The sequence below is a fragment of the Synchiropus splendidus genome, chromosome 6, assembly GCF_027744825.2.
Source record: "Synchiropus splendidus isolate RoL2022-P1 chromosome 6, RoL_Sspl_1.0, whole genome shotgun sequence".
NCBI classification, from domain to species: domain Eukaryota; kingdom Metazoa; phylum Chordata; class Actinopteri; order Syngnathiformes; family Callionymidae; genus Synchiropus; species Synchiropus splendidus.
The window spans coordinates 12,660,249-12,681,963 of NC_071339.1; the positions used below are offsets into that span (position 1 = coordinate 12,660,249).

General features: G+C 42.9%; 1 protein-coding gene across 1 annotated transcript in view; it reads left to right on the plus strand.

The window, feature by feature from the left end:
• kcnb1 (potassium voltage-gated channel, Shab-related subfamily, member 1) overlaps positions 1-21,715 on the plus strand; it is a 31,870-nt gene that overhangs the window by 1,001 nt on the left and 9,154 nt on the right. The window contains exon 2 of the mRNA XM_053868422.1: positions 1,589-2,237. Coding sequence (XP_053724397.1) covers positions 1,589-2,237 — 649 coding nt within the window. The remainder of the gene's footprint in view (positions 1-1,588; positions 2,238-21,715) is intronic.

Genomic DNA, 21,715 nt, shown 5'->3' on the forward strand with positions numbered 1-21,715 from the left:
CAGCTTGTAAACACTTCTAGCACATTCGTATGTCACCATGTTGAATATTTCAAACTTGACAAGCAAGTCATATAACCCAGTTTTTGGTCTTTTGAGGAGTTTTGGAAGAAGACAGTGACAGAGTGAAGATTTCTTTTTAGCGTCTGTTAGTAAGACGAGGGTGAGTTTGAGTTTGTGCCACCTTATGTCAGCAGTATATGATGCTTGTATGACCATTTCTATAAGATGGCATCATCATTGTGCAGACACTTCAGTCAATATTTCTTGGCACATTTCACAGAGATTGAGAGAATTTCTGCGAGAGAGGGGGCTCGGCTTCAGGGAGCCTGCATGGTGTGATAGTGGATAGTGCTGCAGCCTGACAGCAAGACAGTCATGAGCTGGATTCCACCGTGGAGCAAAATGAGTGAGGCAGATTGGCTTGCGATGTAGGGAAGTTGCAGATCTAGGTTTTAAGCACAGGCCCTCATTTGATCCAACCCCCCCATTGTGGACTATTCAATGTAGTAGGAGTCAACATTAAGCCATTTCTGCTGGGGTCTTGAAGGCATTGGTCGTCTTCCTTCGGACATTTTAGCACCTGCAAGACCCATCACCTAGTCATCATTTGAGTTCTGCGGTCTGAACTACGGAAGATGAAGATTTATTATTATTTATTATGGATGGAATGAGTGCAATTCATGAAAGCGAAAATGTGGTGAAACATCTCTCTTCATGTTCTCATGAGGGCAACTGTGCTCTACCACATTACTATCCGAAAAGTAATGGTTGGGGAGCCAGCCAGGACAACGACAAAGCTAGCATGCACTTTCTCTGACTTGGTACACATCTGCTGACATCCTCAACTGCCCCAAAAAGATATTGTGCCAATGTATGAACATGACTGCAATGTAATTGTCCTGGGATCTGGTGAGGTTTTTGGACCCAAAAGCAGGAGAGAAAGCAGGATCAGAGTTGAACCATGGTTTAATCCAGAACAAAAACCATGTGGGGCGACATAACCAGAGGATGAGGGTAAAACTTGACAAGATGAGAACAGCTCAGACATTGAAGAGTTCACAATGACTTGACTGAACTTAAGAATGATGATGACTAGAGGAGATGTCACGAGAAAAGCCATGGATTAACTTGCCGAGACAAAACGACAACTTGACTTGACGGTGACTAGACGATACTGGACTCAACAAGGTTACTCGACGTGACCTGGAGACTCGATGGGGCAAGGTGATGCTATGACTTGACTTGACGAAACAGGACTCGACCAGACTGTTGCTTGACTTGAATTGGAGACGTAACTTAACAAGACAACACAACAGAATGACTTGGCAAGATGAGACGGGACTCGAGTAGATCGTTGCTTGACTTGTCATGGAGACTTGACTTAACGTGACAATACAACACGATGACTTGACAAGACAAAACAGGACTCGAGTGGACCGTTTTTTTTATCCTTGTCATGGAGTCAAGTCAAAACACAACAGAATGTTCAAACTAACAGCAGAACAAAACTGAAGAGTGACATCATCGTAACGCTGATGAAGTTATTGGGGAAATTTCTAATGTGGACAATTTTGTTTGACCCTTGCAGACATCACCATGATCGGAAACAGGAGCCGCCCATAGCCCCTGATGTTTACTTGCTCCCCCATCTGAAGGTCATGATGGAGAAGTCCCTGGCAGAGTTCAACAAAGCCAGCTCTCGGTCAACGACGTCGCTCCCACCAGAACCGGTGGACATCATCAGAAGCAAGACATGTTTCCGCAGAGTCCGGCTGAATGTGGGCGGCCTCCCCCACGAGGTCCTGTGGCGAACGCTAGACCGACTACCGCGAACGCGTTTAGGGAAGCTGAGAGATTGCAACACCCATGAATCTCTGATGGAGGTCTGCGACGACTACAACCTGGAGGAGAACGAGTACTTCTTTGACAGGCACCCGGGGGCTTTCACATCCATCCTCAACTTCTATCGCACCGGGAAGCTGCACATGATGGAGGAGATGTGCGCCTTGTCCTTCAGTCAGGAGCTGGACTACTGGGGAATTGACGAGATCTACCTGGAGTCGTGTTGTCAGGCGAGGTACCACCAGAAGAAGGAACAAATGAACGAGGAGCTCAAAAGAGAAGCCGATAACTTGAAAGACAGAGAGGGGGAAGAGTTTGACAACACCTGCTGCGCTGAGAAACGGAAGAAACTTTGGGACCTTCTGGAAAAACCCAGCTCATCTGTTGCTGCCAAGGTAAGCACTTTTACTATCACCACCTCATACTCGATGGGTTTAGAAAGGAGTGCTTCATTTGTTTACCAAAACGCTCAACATCCTCCACAGTCACACTCATTCTCTTTAGGTGTTCCTTTCCACATCCACGAACCTCCTTCATTTGTATCTCCATCTCCCTCATACCATGTCCACTTTCTCTCCATGTGTCCAAACCATCTGAGTCCGGCCTTCAAACCTCTCAGACTGAGCCCTTTGAGACACTCATTTTCCACTCCCGATAAAAGTGCACCTTCATACCTGCCACTTCTCACTCCGGTCTCTCTGGCTGAGTAACTGTCTCTAAACCTTACTTTTTTATGAGACTGAAATGCTCCAACAAAGGCTTTCTTGTAATTATTTGCAGTTGGGTTTATGAGAACAGACAACACCTTTTGACAGAGACATTTTCCTTTGATGTAAAAGTTGAAAAATGAGTCTGACAGCTGCTGGGAAGCCGCTTGTGGGGAAGGACGTGCTGACAGGAAGGTGCACAGATAAGAGACGTGACTGATGATGTTGATGTCAAACTTCATTTGGGATTATTTTGGTTTTGGAGCTGTTCTGAAGCAAAGCAGTGTTATTTTGGGGATTTATTTTTTGTCTTTTTATTAGTTTTGATTATTCAAACAAAGTATGGATTAGTTGGCCTCTTATTTTGTGTCTAACCCTCCATAGCCTGTCCATCAAACTATTGCACAAATGCTATACTTCATATTGGACTTGGTCTCTGTCAGTCACTTTCTGCACACACGTGTTCATCTGAGACCTGGGAAGCGCATACATTACAAGCTCAAAGAGAGTGTTTGAGTCACTTTGATGAATCAATACTGAGGAGGAGCATCCTTTTGTCCAATAAAAATGCTTTTGACAGGCCATTACTGCAAACCTTTGTGGACAGAACGACTGTTGTTCTGCCTTTTTGCACATTATTAACACAGTTATCAATGTTGTGAGCTTTTATCCCTGCTTCTCGAGGAGGACAACATGAACTTTACAACTTGCTCCTGATATGATCCGTTGATTTGTGCGTTGTTGTTGACACGTGACCTGGCATCAAAGAGCATTAAAAGAAAACAAATATAACAAATATAACATGTTTCAGTCACCATACAAACAGAGAATACATTGGATTTGGAGTTCAAAAAAGTTTTTATACAACTTAAAAACGATTTATCAGTCACACCCGCTAAATTTAAGTAGGAAAATAGATCTTGTTCATACATTAACTGCAGTGGTCTATAAGCCACGGGTGCAGTGGTGCTGTCTGAGTAGTAGAAAGGTCAGCGGATCACTTCTAAATAACCTTTGAAAACAAAGTCCAGCATGGAGACCGAGTCATGAAACAAACTGGTCATTGTTCTGAACTTCAATCATGAACTCCTCGCGTCTGTTATTGACATTAAAGCACTCAAAATGTGCTGTTTTCACCTGTGTGTCCGAAGTTCTGACACCACAGCTGGTCTCAGCTGCTTCTTCTCGTCCCCGGTCCTCCAGGAGATCGGCTCTTTGGGCGGAGCTGCAGACATGCGAGCGAAAACAGCGCAGTTTGAGCACTTTAAGGTCAATAAAACGCATGATGGTCTTAGCCTGTAAAAAAACTCTATATAAGACGCGTTGTTGTATAAGCTGCAGGGTTCAGACCACAAGAAAAAAGTAGCAGCTTATCGTCGGGAAATGTATTATTTATTTATTTTTAAATAAGCCCAGCTACTGTCCAACAACAGAAAGTAAAGTAGACTTAGGATCCCGATCACGCTACGTAAATCAACTGAAGCAAGAGCAGCAGCACAGTAGACTTTTTAGAGAAAAAAAAAAAATCATTGTGTAGTGAGACACAGCGGCAGTATTTAACATGAGCTGTCTTTGATCACTCTTTTCCTCGCAGAACTGAAGGGATCAAAAAGGATTTTGTGCCGACGAACATTTAGAAAGCAGCACTATGCTTTGTTTGGCTTTCAGAGATCATCACATAGGAAATTGAAATGAAACTATTAGCAGTTTGCGCTGGCTGCTGCTTTGTGGTGAATGTTTAGTGAGAACTGTCAGCACTTCCCACAGACGCAGTGAGAGGAGTGCTGCCAGTCTGTCAGTGGAATGCTTCCCTCATAGGAATCGGAGAGATGTAAAATCGATGTTTATTGTGTTAGAGCTAAGAAAGTGCTGTAGCCTACAAAAGAGAGACGACCACTCCGTGTCGAGAGACGTGTCAGTCTCCATTAAAACGTTTGACGTTCATCAGAAAATGACTGGGAACATGCGTTAAATATTCATTTTAGAATGTTTGGTGCTTGTGATGATATGTGTCACTGCACAATGCAAAACCGCGTCGTCTTAATGAGCGAACATTCCATCTGAAAGACGATGACCTTTGAAATGGAGGAACGGTGAAACTCAGAGAGTTATGAGCCCAGATAGTATCAATGCATGGATCAAGTCGCAGGAATACTCCCAGGGTGGTGGGGAGGAGGAAGGTTGTAGGTTGATACGAATCAGGGGAGGGAGACATCCTCAATGTATCACTGTCAGCTGACTAACCTGCTCACAGGGGCTGCGCAGCAGCTAGCTAGAGCGAGGGCTTATGCTTGACAAACAATGCTTGCTTATCGTCAGATGCAGGAGGGTTTGCAGTGAGTTTCCTCACGGCGTGAAACTTGACCATGCTGTGATCTGAACCACCGACAGGGGCGAGAATCCTGACCACATAGCTTGTCCAGACCAATGTGGGCTCATAACTGGCTGTGCTGAGGACATATGGCCTAGAATTATGAGGATTTCTTTATAGTCACTGCACCGTTTTTTGGCATGTTGACCAGTAAACAGTGGCAGAACTTTATTTCATGGGGTTCTCCATATTTGGATGGGATTGCAAAGTGTTGAAAGTGTGACATTGTCTCCATTGTACTGCCACATTTTCAAGAGGATAAGAGGCGAGTGAGAGAGGCCAATCACACGGCACACAACTAATCTCATGCTTGTGGGAAATCTATTGGAGGAGGAGGAGGAGGTGTACACAGAGTTCTCCAAGGAAATGGGCGCTACACTTGCAAGTCTGGGGCGGAGCTTCTCGGTAAACTGCCTTTTACATTTAGTAGATTGGCTTTATCATTCCCATAATGAGGACATTTTGGTTGTGATGGCAGCATACAGACAATAAAGATAAACATTAAACATTAAAGACATAGACAAAGTAAAAACACAATCAATACTGTTGAAGCAAAGACACCAGAATGTCATAACAAAAAAGACTGCTGCCACTAGCCGTGGCTTTGTGTTCACTGTCCAGCAAATCCACTCAAAAACAAGAAAAAAAAAAAAGAAAAAAAAACAGAAATTGGTTAAATTTGTAGTCTTTGAAAATGTGAGAGTTCAGATCGCCTTGGTAAAGAAGTCAGCAAGAATATCTGTCAGGGACTGGCTGTGAAAGTAACCCATGTTCTGTGGGAACCCGAAGCAAAGACACTCCCAGCGACAGCAAAAGTTAACAAATTATTATTCACAGAGTAACACGAGTAGAAGCACGAACGAAACTGAGCAAGTAATCTGGAAACAGCGCACAAATCTGAACGCTCACGCACGGCAGAAACAACAGAGAGCATGTGGCGGATCAGAACTAGCTCATGGATCAAGAAGCAAACACAAAGAAAAGCGAAGGGCAACTGATCAAGAAAGCATGAAGCTGCCTGCACGGGAATGCTATCGATCCGGCACACTTGGTGAGTACAGGGAATCAACTCCAGGTGTGCGCCATTAGCAGAGGTCAAGCTCCCAGAGAGACAAATGGGGAACCACAGGAAGTGACAAGACACAATAAAACCAATATAAAAGTGGACCATGACACCATTTCCATCAACTCCAACTACGAGCTATAAGCACAAAGCTAAGATAGCTAGCATTGCATTTACCAGGATTTGGGGAATATAAGATATTCTCCTTATCACTATTCAGTTGACACTTTTCTTTAGGTGTAAACTGAAGGTACTAGAAACAGAGCTGTGTCAGGGGTCGCGGAGTACACCTGTATAATAACGCTCTGTCATTTGTCTCAATTTAGTTGTGTTAACTGCCATTTATGTGACTTTACCTGTCCACTCCATCAAAAATGCAATGTAGCTGGCCATCAACAGATGGTGAATAGCAGACGCCTGCATAAAGTAACTGGTTACCAGGCAACACAAACATCATTTTATCATGGCAGTAGAAGTGGAACATCAATTCCAAGTCTGTGAATATGGTGAGGGATGAGGCCAGATTAGTCTCTTTATGGCTCATATCGCTGTTTCCTTCTTCCATCCTTGCAGCTCCACCTCGATACCTCTGACTAAATGTCAGGGAAATGTCACATTAATTATCTGCCAGGAGACTCCAATTTGAAGCTCCCCTTTCAGTGTTTACATCCTCTGTGAGCCACAGCATTGTCTGCCTACTGCTCAAAATCAGATTTCAGATGACAGAAAGTATGATTTTGAGCCTGCTGGCATCGAGCCGTAGAGGAGCCAGGAATTTCCACGTGTGTTCAGTTGTGCTCAACGCTTTCTGTCAATGTCAGCACAGGGAAACTACACAGAAAAGACAATGCCTACAGTATAAAAGCATTATCAATAGGCTTTTTTGTATACTGGTCAAACCTGGGGCAACGAGTCAGGACCAGTGCTGTAAGTCACTTTATGTGGCCAGACCTCATATGGTTGACTTTGAATTTTGAAAATAGGCTCAAAACTGAAATGGTGTTTTCACTGGTAAATCTGCTTTGTGTGTGTCTTCAACAATATTGTTGTATATTGTTGTTATTACTCTGACCTGACCTCGATGTTTTGGGAGCTGAGCAATGACTGCTCAAGATTTAATTCTAATAACTTGAATGTATTTTTAGGCACGAACATCAGCTATATGTGAAAACGACCTCATTGGACATTACAAAACTGAGTCGCAATGGAGCGTATTTTGTCATGACCACGAAGGAAAAGGAGGGTTAAACGACTGAGCGATGCTGTGTAGCGTATTGTCATTGCACGACTGCTTAATGTCTAGTTTTGTCGCATTTCCAGGAAACAAAATATCACGTGAAGCACAAATGATGCCCCACTACTCCTCAGGTTCTCTATAAGCCAGGATCAGGTGTTGAGCGCAAGTGTTCTCTGGCTGACCTTGACCCACCATGGTCAAGAACACGAACAATGGCATAGTTTTGTCAAAAACTGGAGCGAGGAGAAACAACAAGGGCACATTGCGCCAGCCTGCTTTGTGTTTTGTCAGTCCAAAAGTCTACATTTATGCATCACTGCCCCCTACAGAGGGCCTGCTCACGCATGAGCTCCTGTTACATTCATTTAATGTCATAATTAGCGCACATATTAGTCAACTTAGGAGGCCTAATGTGTTGTCTTTCTCACAGTATTAGGTGCCCTCCACCTCTTGCCTGAAGAAGCAGGGATGGCCTCCAGCATCTGCCGCCCAATTAAGGGAATGAGAAACTGAACAACGATAATTAACAATAATAGTAGAAGCATTCTTGAACATGCCCACACATGCCAGTGGATCTGACCTAGAAAGTTTGTCTTCCGCACCTGGACTTATTTGCCTGACTTTGAACAGACTTAGTACAGTTCTGTTGTGTTTTGCGATTCAAAGCATTAAGATGGTTTAATGCACAATGCTGCTTTTGCATCTGCAATTCTTACACACAGCAGTCCTGACATTCACATCGCTGTCTTGAGCGTGATGCTAATAGCATTGACCAAGGGAGGGCAAGTTGGCGAGCTGCTGATTAACAAGGTCGGCCTTTGACATGCGTTGCTGTGGCGAGGAGAAGGACATGAGTGAACGAGTACACACCTCCGGAGACCAATATTTACTCTGCTCCTGCTGATAAACTGAGGGCAACTCCCAGTGAGGTTCAATGAGCAGCCATGATGAACAAATGAGGCCAAACAGGTTTGACTGACGCCAGATGTTGATATTCATTTGTCTGCTGCGTGTCTCAATGTACATCTGCGGTCTATAAGCCGTGGGTGCAGTGGTGCTGTCTGCACTGTAGAAGGGTCAGTGGTGCTTCAACGTGAATGAGGATCACTGCCAAACTAGTTTTGAAAATGGTGTCCAGCTTGGAGACTGACTCATGAAACAAACTGGTCAATGTTCTGAACTTGAATCATGGACTCCTCACATCTTACATTGACATTAAACTGCTCAAACTGTGCTGCTTCTCAAGACCAGCTCTGTGGGCAGAGCTGCGGACACGCGGCAATAGTACTGGAGTGCATTAAGGTCAATAAAACGCCTGCGACTTCATCGGTTTGATGTGACGAAGCTCAATATTTTGGCAGCATGACACTCTTTAGCCTGTAAAAATCCATATAGTAGCCGTGTCGCTGTATAAGTTGCAGGGTTCAGACCGTGACAAAAAGTAACAGTTTATAGTCCAGAAATTACGGTAAATAGCAGCGTGTATTGATATTACTGACGATATTCATTGTCCGAAGGTGTTAGTGTGTCTGTGGGTGGTTGTCCCCTGGTAGGACCTGTCCAGGCTGGCCCCTCGCCTTTTCCCTTCTGTAGCCCTTCTGCCAATGGGGAATATCAGGGGTAAGAGGCAGAAAGTTGATAGTGGAAATTTTCAGAGAAGTAGACAAAGTCTTGCCTCATGTAACATGTTTTTCACTGGTGTTAACAGCTAGTCAAGTAATGTACTTGGCCTTTGGATTTAAACTTCATTGCTGTGCTCTCTGATTATTATCTTTTGAATAAATAAAAGTAGTTGTAGTTTATAATTTATATCCAGTGTACAGATCAGTGAGAAGCTCAGCACTGAGGAACTCGAAGCAATCACATCTCTGTAAACTTCATTTGAAGAAAGGATGTTGAACCATCACTTGTAGATATCTCCATATTAATATTATAGTGACTGGTGAACTATTCCACTCGAAGCATTGTCCACCCAACCAGCTAATAATGTCAAGAGAGGACAACAATTTTTCAATGATGTCAACTTCAAAATGTGAGTTATTACAGTACTAGTTGTTCGTGAGGATTCACTCTGAATACATAAAAATGCCACTGTTGTTCTCAAGCAGAAGTTGAAGAAGAGAGTGCAGGCAGGGTGGTGACGTGTAAATGAAAAAAAAACATTAATATCATTAACCGTTTTCTAGACTTTTGACAATTGTGATAAAAGATTGGTTTCGATAGACAAACAAGTCAACAATAGTTTCGATAGACAAACAAATAGACAAACAAAGTCTAATAATAATAATAATAATAATAATAAAGTAAGAACAATTTCCATTCAGCACACTGAGTTGGAGCCGCAGGATCTGAGCTCATGCTACAGACCGACTCCAATCTTCAGCTAAACTCCCAAAAGTGTCAGTGTTGACAGGTTTTCATTGCGAGTGACTGAAAAGGAGAAGTCTCGAAACAGATACTTCAAAAGGACCAGTTTGCGGAATATAAACTTTTAAAAGACGGCAAAGTAGAGAGTCATGGATGTGGTGAACCAGGACAGGGAGAGGATGACTATTGACTATGGCTGAGGAGGCGAAGTTGCTGTAGCAACCCCAGATGAAAGACGTTATCCTTGAAGATGTTGAATAATTGAGTTCGTATGTTTTTGCTTCATTTATAATAAAGGCAAAAATGAGCAGAATGAATGGATAATGCATATAATGATCTAGTTTCATCAGTCTGAAAGGGTCATCTGTCCGGGACTTTGTTGCTCTGGTTATTTCAGATGATGGAGCAGCCTTTGTGACGTTACTGTAGCTTTATCTCTCATGCAAGGCTGTGATAGCGCTGTGGCTGAGCATTGATTGTACTCTTCCAGCCTTGTCATGCATTTCCAAGTGGATATCCCAGGACTTGCAATGTCAGCGGAGCTTTTAAGGCAGATGCTGTGGACACAACAGAACAGCACCTTTTATCACGCTGCCTGTGACTGTGGTCATCAGAGTGAACATCCCAGTAATACTGCCAACACTGTAGTTCTGTTGAAAAGAGAGGAGGATTTGACAGCTTAATAACACAGAAACGCTGTTATCGTGGATGAGAGCCGGCCATGAATTGTGCATCAGCACTGCAAAGCCAGACAGCTCCTTTGTTGATTCGATTTGGAGTCGAGCTGTATTGTGAGCACGCAGGAAAACACACAAAGACATGGCGAAGCCTGAGGAGCCAAACCTTCCAGAGACAAATTACACAGATGAACCATTTGATGGAGAGAAGTGGAAGTTACACACGAAGCAGAAAGATTACCGAACAGAACATTCACTGGTCACGTCAGGTTTGTTTGAGATTGCTTCAACTGAAAACCATGTATTTTTAAAAAAGAAGCAGGGATGTGTTGTGTTGTATCCAGACCTTAACAGGAAGTCAAATCTCTTCTTGACGGTCAATTCCTAGATCAATTTTAAGACAAAAGAATGAATCCACCACTTCTAAAAATAGCATCAGTGAGAGGGCGCGAGCAATATTTAGCTCATTTATAAATAACAAACTATTTGTGGCATGGTTTTGAACAGGAAGGGTAAAACAAACGTCACCCTTTGGTGTAGGATCCAAGTCTCGATCAAATTTAACTGTAAACAATCCTGCTGATTTTCAGTCAAACGGATGTAAAAGTATCATTTTCAGTCCAAAACTCATCCAATAAACATGTCAAGATGAATGACATGATATTAACATATGCGTGTTCAGCATTTGTGTTGTTATATAGGTTAGATTACATTAGATGTGTGAAGCTATCAGACAACACAAGACAAATAATTAAATAGACAAAATATATAAACAAATAGCATGACAAAAAATAATGAATTTTACATTTAAATTAATTTTAAATAAATAAAATAAAATAAATTAAATAAAATACATAGAGATATATAGAATGTAACTGGAGTATAAGTAAATAGATAATACATAAATACATAATAAATTATAGAAAAAATAAATCATATAATTCAAGAAATTAAATTAAGAATACATTACTTATTACATTAAAATAATTAAATAAAGAAAATAAAATATAAAATAAAATAATAAAATAATTAAAATACATTATTAAATACAATGTATTTAATTCATAATAAAATAAAATAAATAAATAACTGGCAAAAACAGCACATTTTTAGTGCTTTAATGTCAATAAAAGATGTGAGGAGTTCATGATACAAGTTCAAAACCAGCCAGTCTGTTTCATGAGTCCATGCTGGAGCCCGTTTTCAAAACTAGTTCAGAAGTGATCCATTTTTATGCACCCCTGGCCTTTCTACGGCGCAGACAGCACCACTGCACCAGCGCTTATAGGCCGCTCCAGCATATGGATGAATAAGATTTATCTTCCTTCTTAAATTTAGTGGGTGAACCACCCTCACGATCCGTGGAGTTCTCTGTGCATGACTGTATGAGCTACTTCCTCTTTATTCTCCGCTGCACACAGCTCAGCGAAGGAGAAAATAACCACTGAAGCCAGTTAAACCAAGTGGAATGGATTTATTACATGGACAGAGGAAACACTCGGAGCTCATCAAAAGGCCCCCGCATGCCGTGGCCAGCATGATGGGCATCACCGCAGCCAAACACCCCTGCCCTCACTTGGATCAGCGACTATGAGGCTCTCACCATGTTCGACAATGAACAGCCAGCTTTCTGAATTATAACCAATTTTGCCACCATGCGTTTAATTATTTAAAACCTCTTAAACTGTAACGTAAATACGAGCATGAATGACTTCCTCCACCTGGGGCTGTTGACATGTAATGCAGTTGCTTCACGGACTTTTGCTTCCACACATTAAGTGGGTTGAGATTTACTTAATTATGCAAATCTTTACCATTAAAATTAGCTTGAGAGTATATTCATCTAACTCAATTGGAATTCATTCAGTTCCATCTAAATTGTATTTCTATGCGTATCTCCACCGTCTTTCTCTAATTGAAGCACTCCTGTGGTTCAACACTAACTACTCTTACAAAAGGAGCACTGCAAGGTTTCCACATCTATTTCTCAGCATGGCAGAACTGAACGGCTCGGACGCTTCAGTGGCACAAACTGCATCAGCGACTGTGAAGGAGAAACATTCACCAGGCCGACGACGGATTGTTACCTGGAGCTCTTGGAGAGAAGCGGCTTGATAACGTCCTTCTTGGGTTTCTTCAGGCTTTACAAATGAAGACATCAGGCAGGGGAGCTTCCATGACATTTCAACAATCCTTGGGAGCGCTGGTAAATGCAATTTTCTCCAGCCTGAGGTATTTTTAGCGGCTTCCTGACCGAGCATGTTGAAAACAAGCGATTAGTTCATTGGGAGGAAATGAAAGCATGTTACATTTTGGAGCATCACCGATGTTCTTATTTACTTCTGACAAGTCACTGAAGTGAAGAGTTGATTCAGTTGGTAACTGGTGATTTTATTTTGGACTTTTCAAAACAACACCGTAAATCTTGTATTTATCATGTTACTCTCAGGTGAAGGTTCGCAAATATGGCCAGACCAAGTGTCAAGGACTACAAAAATGGCCGCACATTCCTGACAATCCATTGTGACTCCCATATTAATGTTCTAAATATTAACATATCAAAACACATGCTCACTTGAAACACTGTCCAATATAGTATTGGTATCTATTTATCAATCTGTGAGAAGTTCATGATTCAAGTTCAGAACATTGCCCAGTTTGTTTCATGAGTCAGTCTCCATGCTGGAGCCCATTTTCAAAACTAGTTTAGAAGTGATCCTCATACATTTATAAGCACCACTGACTTTCTACGGTGCAGACAGAACCACTGCACCCAGGGCTTATAGACCGCTGCGGCTTATGGATGGACAAGATTTCTTTTCTTACTTAAATGTAGTGGGTGTGGCTTATATTCCAGTGTGCTCTACAGAACAGAATTTATGGTAGCTCCCAAGCTAACTAAGTGTGGGCACCCCTGCCATGCTCCATCTGAAGTTCGGCAAAAAGGAAGATTATCTGTCAGTGTCCTCACAAGATATACCAAAGCTCCCTGAGGGCTAAACACATTCGAGCTTGTTTCTCTAGGGCATTCAGCACATCAGAATTCTTTTATTTATCGCCTTCATGCTCTAAAACGTCTGACTGTATTTACTGTAGGAAGTGAGCAGGTGAAGTCAGCACCAGGTGGGAGTCAGATCAATCCCACAGGATTAAAAGCTGGAGGTTTTATTGTCTTCACCTCAGAACACAGGGTTATCTTATAACAGATAAGGAAGAGGCAAAATCCAGACTGAAAACTTCTATCCTCCTCTTTTGCTTGGTTGATCTGCGAGTTAGTGTTTCACGACTTCCAGTCTTGTGTTTCTTGCCCCGCCCTTTCTTTCATTTTTCTTTCTTTCTTTCATTCCTTTCATGGACTTATAAATATTCGATTGTTTTTGAAAAACAGATATTTAAAATGAAAATGGGGTTTAAATAAAGCTGAAATGAACTAAAAGTAAACCAGTGAAGAAATGGGTGAGTTGATCCAGCGGTCGACCTGGAAGTACTCGGCATGAGTCACAGGAGTCGTCTGAGGAAACAGATGGAGAAATGCCAGGATCAGCCCTCCTCGGTGGACAGAGAGAGATAAGAGGCAGGAGTCCTTATTTAGGTGGGGCCCGGACTCGAAAGAAGTCATGAAAACTAAACAAAATGAAGGCTTGAGGAGGCGCGTTGTGAGTAGCCTGCGGCAAATCACTGCCAACGTTGAGTCAGTCAGCTGATCGGGTGATGGAATGACATTTGCTTGCAAAAAGTGGGCCGAGCTTGACACATGTCAGACCCGCTTGAATCTGTGAGCGGCGCTAGGTTTTAAATTAATTAACGCTCATGTAATTTTCACTAAGACTGAACCCAGGAGTCGCTGGGTCCATCCGGCTGTGAAATGTTGACTCTCTGCTGGGTTTAATGGAGCAGCATATCTGCTGCAGAAAAAGAAAAAAAAGTGTCTGAGTCCAGGAGGCCTCACCTCCAGCTGCTCAGTCCAAAACACTGGTCTCATTTCCAGAGTTCTGGTGCTCTCACTGTGTTTCTCTTCTTTGACTCCCTTCTCGCTGCTTCCAATAAAAAGCTGAATAGTTCACTGTCTCCATCACCATGGCAACTGTAATTTCTGTGATCTTGAGACTTGAAGCTGCCGTCGATTCCGGAATCAGCGTTGATTGTCTGCGTGTGTGTGTGTGTGTGTGTGTGTGTGTTGTGTGCGTGACACCGCCTCTCTCTTTGCGTTTCAAATCAATGCTTATCTCTTGTTTACATTTCCCTCTGTGCTGCAGTCCGCGGAGAATAGCGTGATTTTCTAGCATGATGGAAGGCGAAAGCATAAACCTCATGACATACACACTCATTTATACTCTCTTTGTGTTTTAACCACACGTACTTTGGGGGTTTAAAAGTGACTTTTTGATAGAAAAAAAAATACCTCAGTGGCAGGCAGCAAGTTTTGAAGAAGATGAATGAATGAAAGAATGGTAATCTTCTTCAGCTGCCTTTCCATCTCTGGCTGGTGGGTGTTTGAGAGCAGTGGTGGGAAGAGACAAACCTAACTGTGCACAGGTGATTGGCAGCTGGTGTAGGGAGAGTTGACCCAGCTGAACCAGAGACATAACAAATGGTCCGGCTGGTCTGGGATAACTCCATGGCGTGGTGACAAGATGCAGCAGCACCAGGTGCCATGGAAGCATATTTCTAAGAACATTTCTGGCTTCTGAAAGTTCAAATTATTTCTCATTTCTCAGTGAACAAAATAACTTTTACATGTAAAACGTGGCTCCCTCAACGTCTTGGTCTTGGTCTCAACTGTTACTCCTCATTCTTAACCCCCAACCTTAGCCCTTAAAACCAAATGCCAAGGGCTATGCTTGACTTAGACATCGTTTTAATGCAGATACATCTTGAGACTGTAGGGGGCAGCATAGCGCAAAAGGGGCATCCAGTAAATCGCACTTGGCACTGAGGCGTCATGGAGATGGTCTGAACCAGCTGAACTCAATACTTTATGGCATGGACAATGAAATGATCAAATAAAGAGGAAACGTGGGATACATGTGTCGGAAAGTCAAAATCATTCCAGTGCCAGCGAATCTCTAAGTTGAGGAAGATATTTTCTTCAGTCTCGCTCCTCAACTTAACCTCCTCAGAATTGGGTAGCGGTTGCTCTTCGCGGGGGCGTGCATTTCTGAGGTGGATGTCGGTTGAGGATTAAGGAAGGAATTGGAATTCACCCCCAGAATTTGAGGGCTGAAGACTCAGTCAAGGGACGTGAGCGGCTAGACTTATGCCTCTGCATTCTGTATTCAATTCGGTCTCTGTCTTGGTCTTAGTCTCGCCCCCCCCCTCCTCCTCATTGGTCTAGGTCTCAGTGTTGGGCACTCAAAGTCTTTGGGTTTTGGTCTTGGACTGTGGTTGCTCTGGTCACGGACAGGTGGTCTCCACTTCGGTACTTCTGAACAGACATTGCTAACTTGTACAGAAGACCAGACGACCACTGAAGATGACGATCTATGGAGTAGAACTGGCCATCGTCTTTGGCGTGGGCTCCAACAGTTGAGCGTAACACACTGAGTGAGTCAATCTAAAAAATGTTGGCTCATCCACGGGTCTATGATCAACAAGCAGCTCCTTCACTGGCAATGTTTGACAACAAACATCGGCTTTATTCTGTATATGTTCATTCTGAGTGTCTCAGAGATATGTTCTGTAGTGGGAGATAATGATGAATGTTCACCGTTTTTTTTTTTGTTATGCCTGTATTAGTTGCTTTGGAGCTGAGCTTCAGCTGCCAGTCATTGTTGATGTGGTGCGACACATAAAGGAGGGGTTTGGAGTCCTCACCTCATGATGGTCTGGCATTTTAGGATCCCTCAGCTTGTTAGATATGAGCAGTCGGAGAGTGATGTTTTATCAGACCTGTTCCAGAGAGAGTTCAAGATCCTCATTTCAACCTCAAGTCTTCCCGCTGAACTTTCAAGCAGCGAAGAGTTGACTTTGATAAGAGCTGTGTGAACATGTCCAATTAGACGAGAACACAGGCTCCTTTGCTGGACCAGAACCTTACACCGTTTCTATTTATACAGCCACCGTGGACCAGCCGCAGTTTAAAAATAGATGCTGAGTCTGGATTCTCTTCTTCATCTGAAATGCATGAATAATTGAGGAGGAGCGGAGATGAGGAGGGATTCATTCAGGAGATGGATGCTGAAGGAATGGGTCTCCTACCTACTCCGGTGGTTCTGGTGAATGGGGCGGCGCTTTTAGCTCTCAAAAGTGTAGGATAGTAGAAAAGGCAGCCTGTGACTTAACGGTTGAGGAGTATCATCAGAAGGCTTGTGTAAAGAAAAGGCTTGACGCCGGAGTCTCATGCAATTCTTACATGTCTGGGTGAAAAAGGTTTCATTTTGTTGTTGTGTAGTTTTGTGCTTAGTCACAGCAGCGTTTAGGACGTGTGTATATATATATAGTACATTTGAATGGTGCTTTATGCAGTACTTCTATGGATGAAAAGGTGAAAGATTTATGTATGATATGCTGTAATGTTGTTCAGCGAAAGTGTTCTTGCTAATACAGAAAAAATAAGTATCTTAATTCAACACATTTTTAGGTTTCGTTTATAATATTAATATCATAGCATATCTCAGGTCCCCTGTTGCTCATTGTTTTGTTTTTTTTATCAGTTATTGTCAGTGGCCTATGAAAGCAAAAAGTTATTGCGCATCTCTAATTATGATGATATATATATATATATACATATATATATATATATAACATGAGGGGTAAAGCAGGTAAAATCCCCCAAACAACTACGAAGCAGTTAAATAAAGTCAAAGGTGTAAGATACGTAAGATTTTTTAAATGCAAAGCGCAAAGAAAAGACTTGAGAAGACTGTGTACTACAGCAGGCATTCTGGCAAAGCAGATCCATCTTCATCACCATAGAAGGGAATATGTTGATGAGGAGATAAGCTGCTGATGTGCTGCAAAAGAGGTCCTGCAAAACAAGCGAAAACAGGCAGCACTGAGGGACTTACTGATCTTCTCCTGGTTTACAAGATCATTTTTTAATCTCCTTTCAGCAACTGATCCTCTTTAATATTCACATTTTCAAAGGGGCCCTAGTCTGCTTTTCCATTTTTGAAGAGTTATCTATGGAATTACTGTTCCTTGCTTTCTACGTTGCTGCACACCAATATGTCCACCAGGGGGAGCAGCCCAGAGTCAAAGGTTTATGACAAACCCCAAAACCAACATGGCGACTGAGGAAGAAGTATTGATCACGTACCTCTTGCACAAAAGAGGAAACAGAAGCAGCATTGTAGGAGGCGGTGGTCAGAATAAACATATCACCGCTGGAGGACGGAGAGTTTCCGCCACTGTTATGGCTTCTTCGTGTCTCATTAGAGCTACGTATGGGGTAGTAACAGCAACACTGCCCCCGACGGTTTCTGGTGGTACTGCTCTGTTTGCTCCATATCTATAAGCTTTGTGGAAACTGGCAGACTAATAAAGGCCATCTGGTCTAATCTAATCTAAATATGGAGGAAATGAACACAGAGCACGGACAGAAGGCTCCGTCCGTATACCGGTCTGTACGTTGCGTTGAGCATAAATTGGTTATGAGAGCAAATATGTCTTGATAACAACAGCCGTATATGTTAAACATGTGGGACTTTTACTTTGGGTATATAAGTATTTTCCAGTTTTTGTGATGCTTTATCTACGTTTTTAACCGAGATTGTATGAAATTCTGGCTTGGAGATTTTCAGGCCTCACACGAAATACAATGAACACCATGTTTTTTTTTTTCATCTCCATGAAAATCCTTGTGCCTGCTGTAGTAAACACTAGGGATGGCTTGATATCACTATTGCACATCTGATACTCATTCACCGATGCTGCAGCCTTGGCAATCGGTCGATAGTGACACTGACCTCAAAAAGATGTCAAGAATAATGGATGTGAACTGCTGAATACTGACACCTAAACAACAACACTGAGGTTGTGCTTAACTGATTTGGTCGTATCTGAATTGAGGATATTTGGGCGTATCAATGGGATCTAATGGGGTCTTGAAACAAAATCCAGTCATTTCAGTCTGTATCGGACCCGATACTATTCCAAAGTGATACCTATAACTAGGAATGCACAGATGCCAGTTTTTCCAGAACGAGTAGTGTACGAGAACTGATGCTGATACTGAGTACTTTGGCAATACACAAAGTTACCTTGAGGTTTTTTTTCCGAGTATATCACAAGTTTCATCACAGTACAAACACGCATTTCACAAAATTGTCATAAACTGACTTTTAAAAAAATGCATGCTGTATTACACTTTCCATTGCCATTCTATGAGTATGAGTACTCCAGCCTGGTATTGGTTATTATCCGATACCGTTATCGGTGCAGCCCTACTTATAACTTATGACCAACCCTAGTAAAGATTTGGAGATTTGATAACTTGAGCGTGAGTGTCTCTTTGTCGACAGTACTCGACGGCACAGGGTGTCAAGCCCTGTAATCGGCTTCAGCAACATCTCACCCGGCCCCATGTTAGTCACACTGTGTTCCATGTAAATAAATATTGACTTGAATAGACAAGAGAAGTAAAGAAAAGGTTGTGCTCAGTCAAAATCCATCACACGTGAACACTGTGCTTTTCAAAGTTTCAAAGAAGACTTTAGCAGAGGTGTTGAAGACGTGTGTGTTTGACGATGCTCAGGAAAATGCGGACAACACAGTCTCCTCCCGTCTCCATGGAAACCCCTTCTCTTCCACAGGCCAGAGGCAGAGCCCTTCTACATCAGTCGGCAGTGTGAATTTATACCACATTATTTAATGCTCGCATTTTCACTCGCAGGCTATTTATTACCGTCAGTGACCATATTTGCCAGTGATCGGCCTGGATGAAGACGAATGTGTGCTCCAGCGCACGCCGCTGCAGATGTTCACACCTGAAGATGAATTAGGAACATTTGGAGCTGTTTCCCTTTTCAAAAGCAATTATGCTAATTTGCTTCATTCGGAAATAAGACGTGAAGACTAACCACGTGACCGTGCGACTGGAAAAGAACAAATGTGTTCCGTGTGAAAGGGTGGTGTACGGTTGAATGCTGAGAGGTCCTGGATCACAAACAAATCAGAGGGTAATAGTGATGGAGGGAGAAACGGGGAAGGATACTCTGTCAGACTTGCTTTTCACAAACAGGTCCACGTAGGCACCTCCTGTCGAGTTTGGAGGGGGTTGTCATGGTGACAGTGGCTAGCAGTCGAAGCTGTGAGACTGTTTCATGGTTTCCCTGTGGCCTTGCTCGCTGTGAAAAACTAGTCATAATGATCCTGAGAACCAGCACGTTCAGACCAGCTTTATTTCACAGCTCAAGTGTTCACGATGAAGATATAACCATTCTGCAACACCACTATCTTTTAGCCTCAACCTGCCTGTTGTCTGTTGGCAGCCAGAGTTGCGATGTGTTTGGCTGACACAAGAATACACTGTTATTGATGCATGTGGAAGGTGTGATACGCACTAAAATGTCTTAGGGTTTGTTTTGTTAAAAATAGAAAAATAACATGAGAAATAAATGTAAAAAAATAACGTGGCAACTTAAAAAAAAAACCACAATGTCAGCACAAAAAAGCAGATATTTAGTGAAGAACAATTTAGAAACATGCTTGTATCTTTTAATGCATCATCGCGTTTATTATTTATCGTAGTAATACATGCTCAACCTTCTGCTGTGCTGCATCATTTCATTATATGCAATCATTTCAGCAGCCACATGTTTTGTGGTCCACCAACAACAACAACGCGGCCATATTGACTTACAGCGAAGGCAGGGGAAACAGTACTAAGGATGTAAGGACTCATTAATACTGAGAGCAACCCAGGTCACTGGAGTTGAGGTGTTTTACCAGGGCAGAGATAAGAAGCTTGGTGAGTGAAATGCATGAGAAGCTTTGACCCTAATGATGTTGTTGAGGCACAGAGCAAATTGCTGGGACACTGCCTGAGCAACAGTGGTTTGTTCCACTGGAGCCAAAGCGTGTGAAGGAGAAATCTAGTGTGTGACCTCATGTGACGGCTATTGTCAACGTTATTCCTTCACTACTAAAGGAACCTGTCTGTACCCGTTGCATCTCCAGTCCATGCTCTGCCGTCCCTCAGTCCACATCGAACTTTGATCTCTGTTTGCCAGTCACAATGTGCAAATCCTCGCAGCATGAGTTCGGCTTGTGATGATTTTTGATTTTATTACTGTTTTCTATTTCCTTTCCTGCTCCAGTTGAGCCAAGCTGAGTTTGTAGTTCGCCTGCGGCAAAACTGGAAGCCTTGGAGGGGGAGGGGGTGTTGGAAACTCAGTGGTCAGAACATGTGTACCGGACTATGGACTTGACTATTTTATTTGGTCGATCAGAGACCCCACACATCACAGAAAAAAAGAAAAAAAAAACAGAATCCTTGCATGACCACTGGGCGGTACGGACCAGGTGATGCTTATCATCTAAACACATCTCAGTCAGGATCATCTTCGAGAATAAAATAGTGAGGCCTTGCCATCCTCAGGTGGGGAAGGGCAAAGAGACAAAACCTATCCACAGGAGCACCAGAAGCCCTCGGTCGTGATCCACGCAGTGAGACATGTTCCTGACTGATGGCGCTCTCCGTCTGCCAAAGTGAGACAGAGTGTGGTGGGTGGGTGATTTAGCTCTCTCAACTACCTGGTCTTCCTTCAAGCATTCATCACCAACTTGTTCAGCCTGTTGCTCTCAACATCCTTCACTCTCGAATGGTACAAAAGCCTGCCCCAAACAGAAAGCAAGTATTTGTGAAGACGAGCCTATAAGTGGTACTCAACTGAGAGATCCAAGACTCTCTTTCATGGGCCACCTGCGAGCGCTCCAACGCTCAGGTCCATAAGCCGCCGATGGCCGACCCAGTCAGCAACAGTCAAACCATGTCCTCAAACCTGGACCTCAGCCAGCTCCTCAGAAAAGCATCCAGACATGGTCAGACAACTGTTAGGAATTCTTCACACACATCCGTTCTCACTCATGTTGACACCTTGAATCCCGTCTGTACCGTTATGTATAATGGATACAGTCCAGTGTAGCACAGTTCCACCGGGACGTACATGAACCTGTGAAGAGTCTTTTTCCGAGCTGAACTGCCTTTTCAAATAGCCTAATGAGCTCTGTTCTCCACGCCACATGTGTCTGCAGATGACATGTTGTGGGACGCTGAATTTGTTTAAAGCCACCGAGGGATTTCCTGTCACTGTGTCCCTTCTGTTTCACACATTAAACTAGGCCTCCTCTGGTTTAGCATTGCCTACCTTGACAGTGTCCTCACAGAGAGCTTGAATGAAACTAGATCTCACTGACATTAGGTCGTAGAAAAATGTTATTTGAAACAGTTCACTTTTTGTTAAAGATGGTACCGTCATGTCTTCCAAGCGCTGCGACTACAAGTACTAT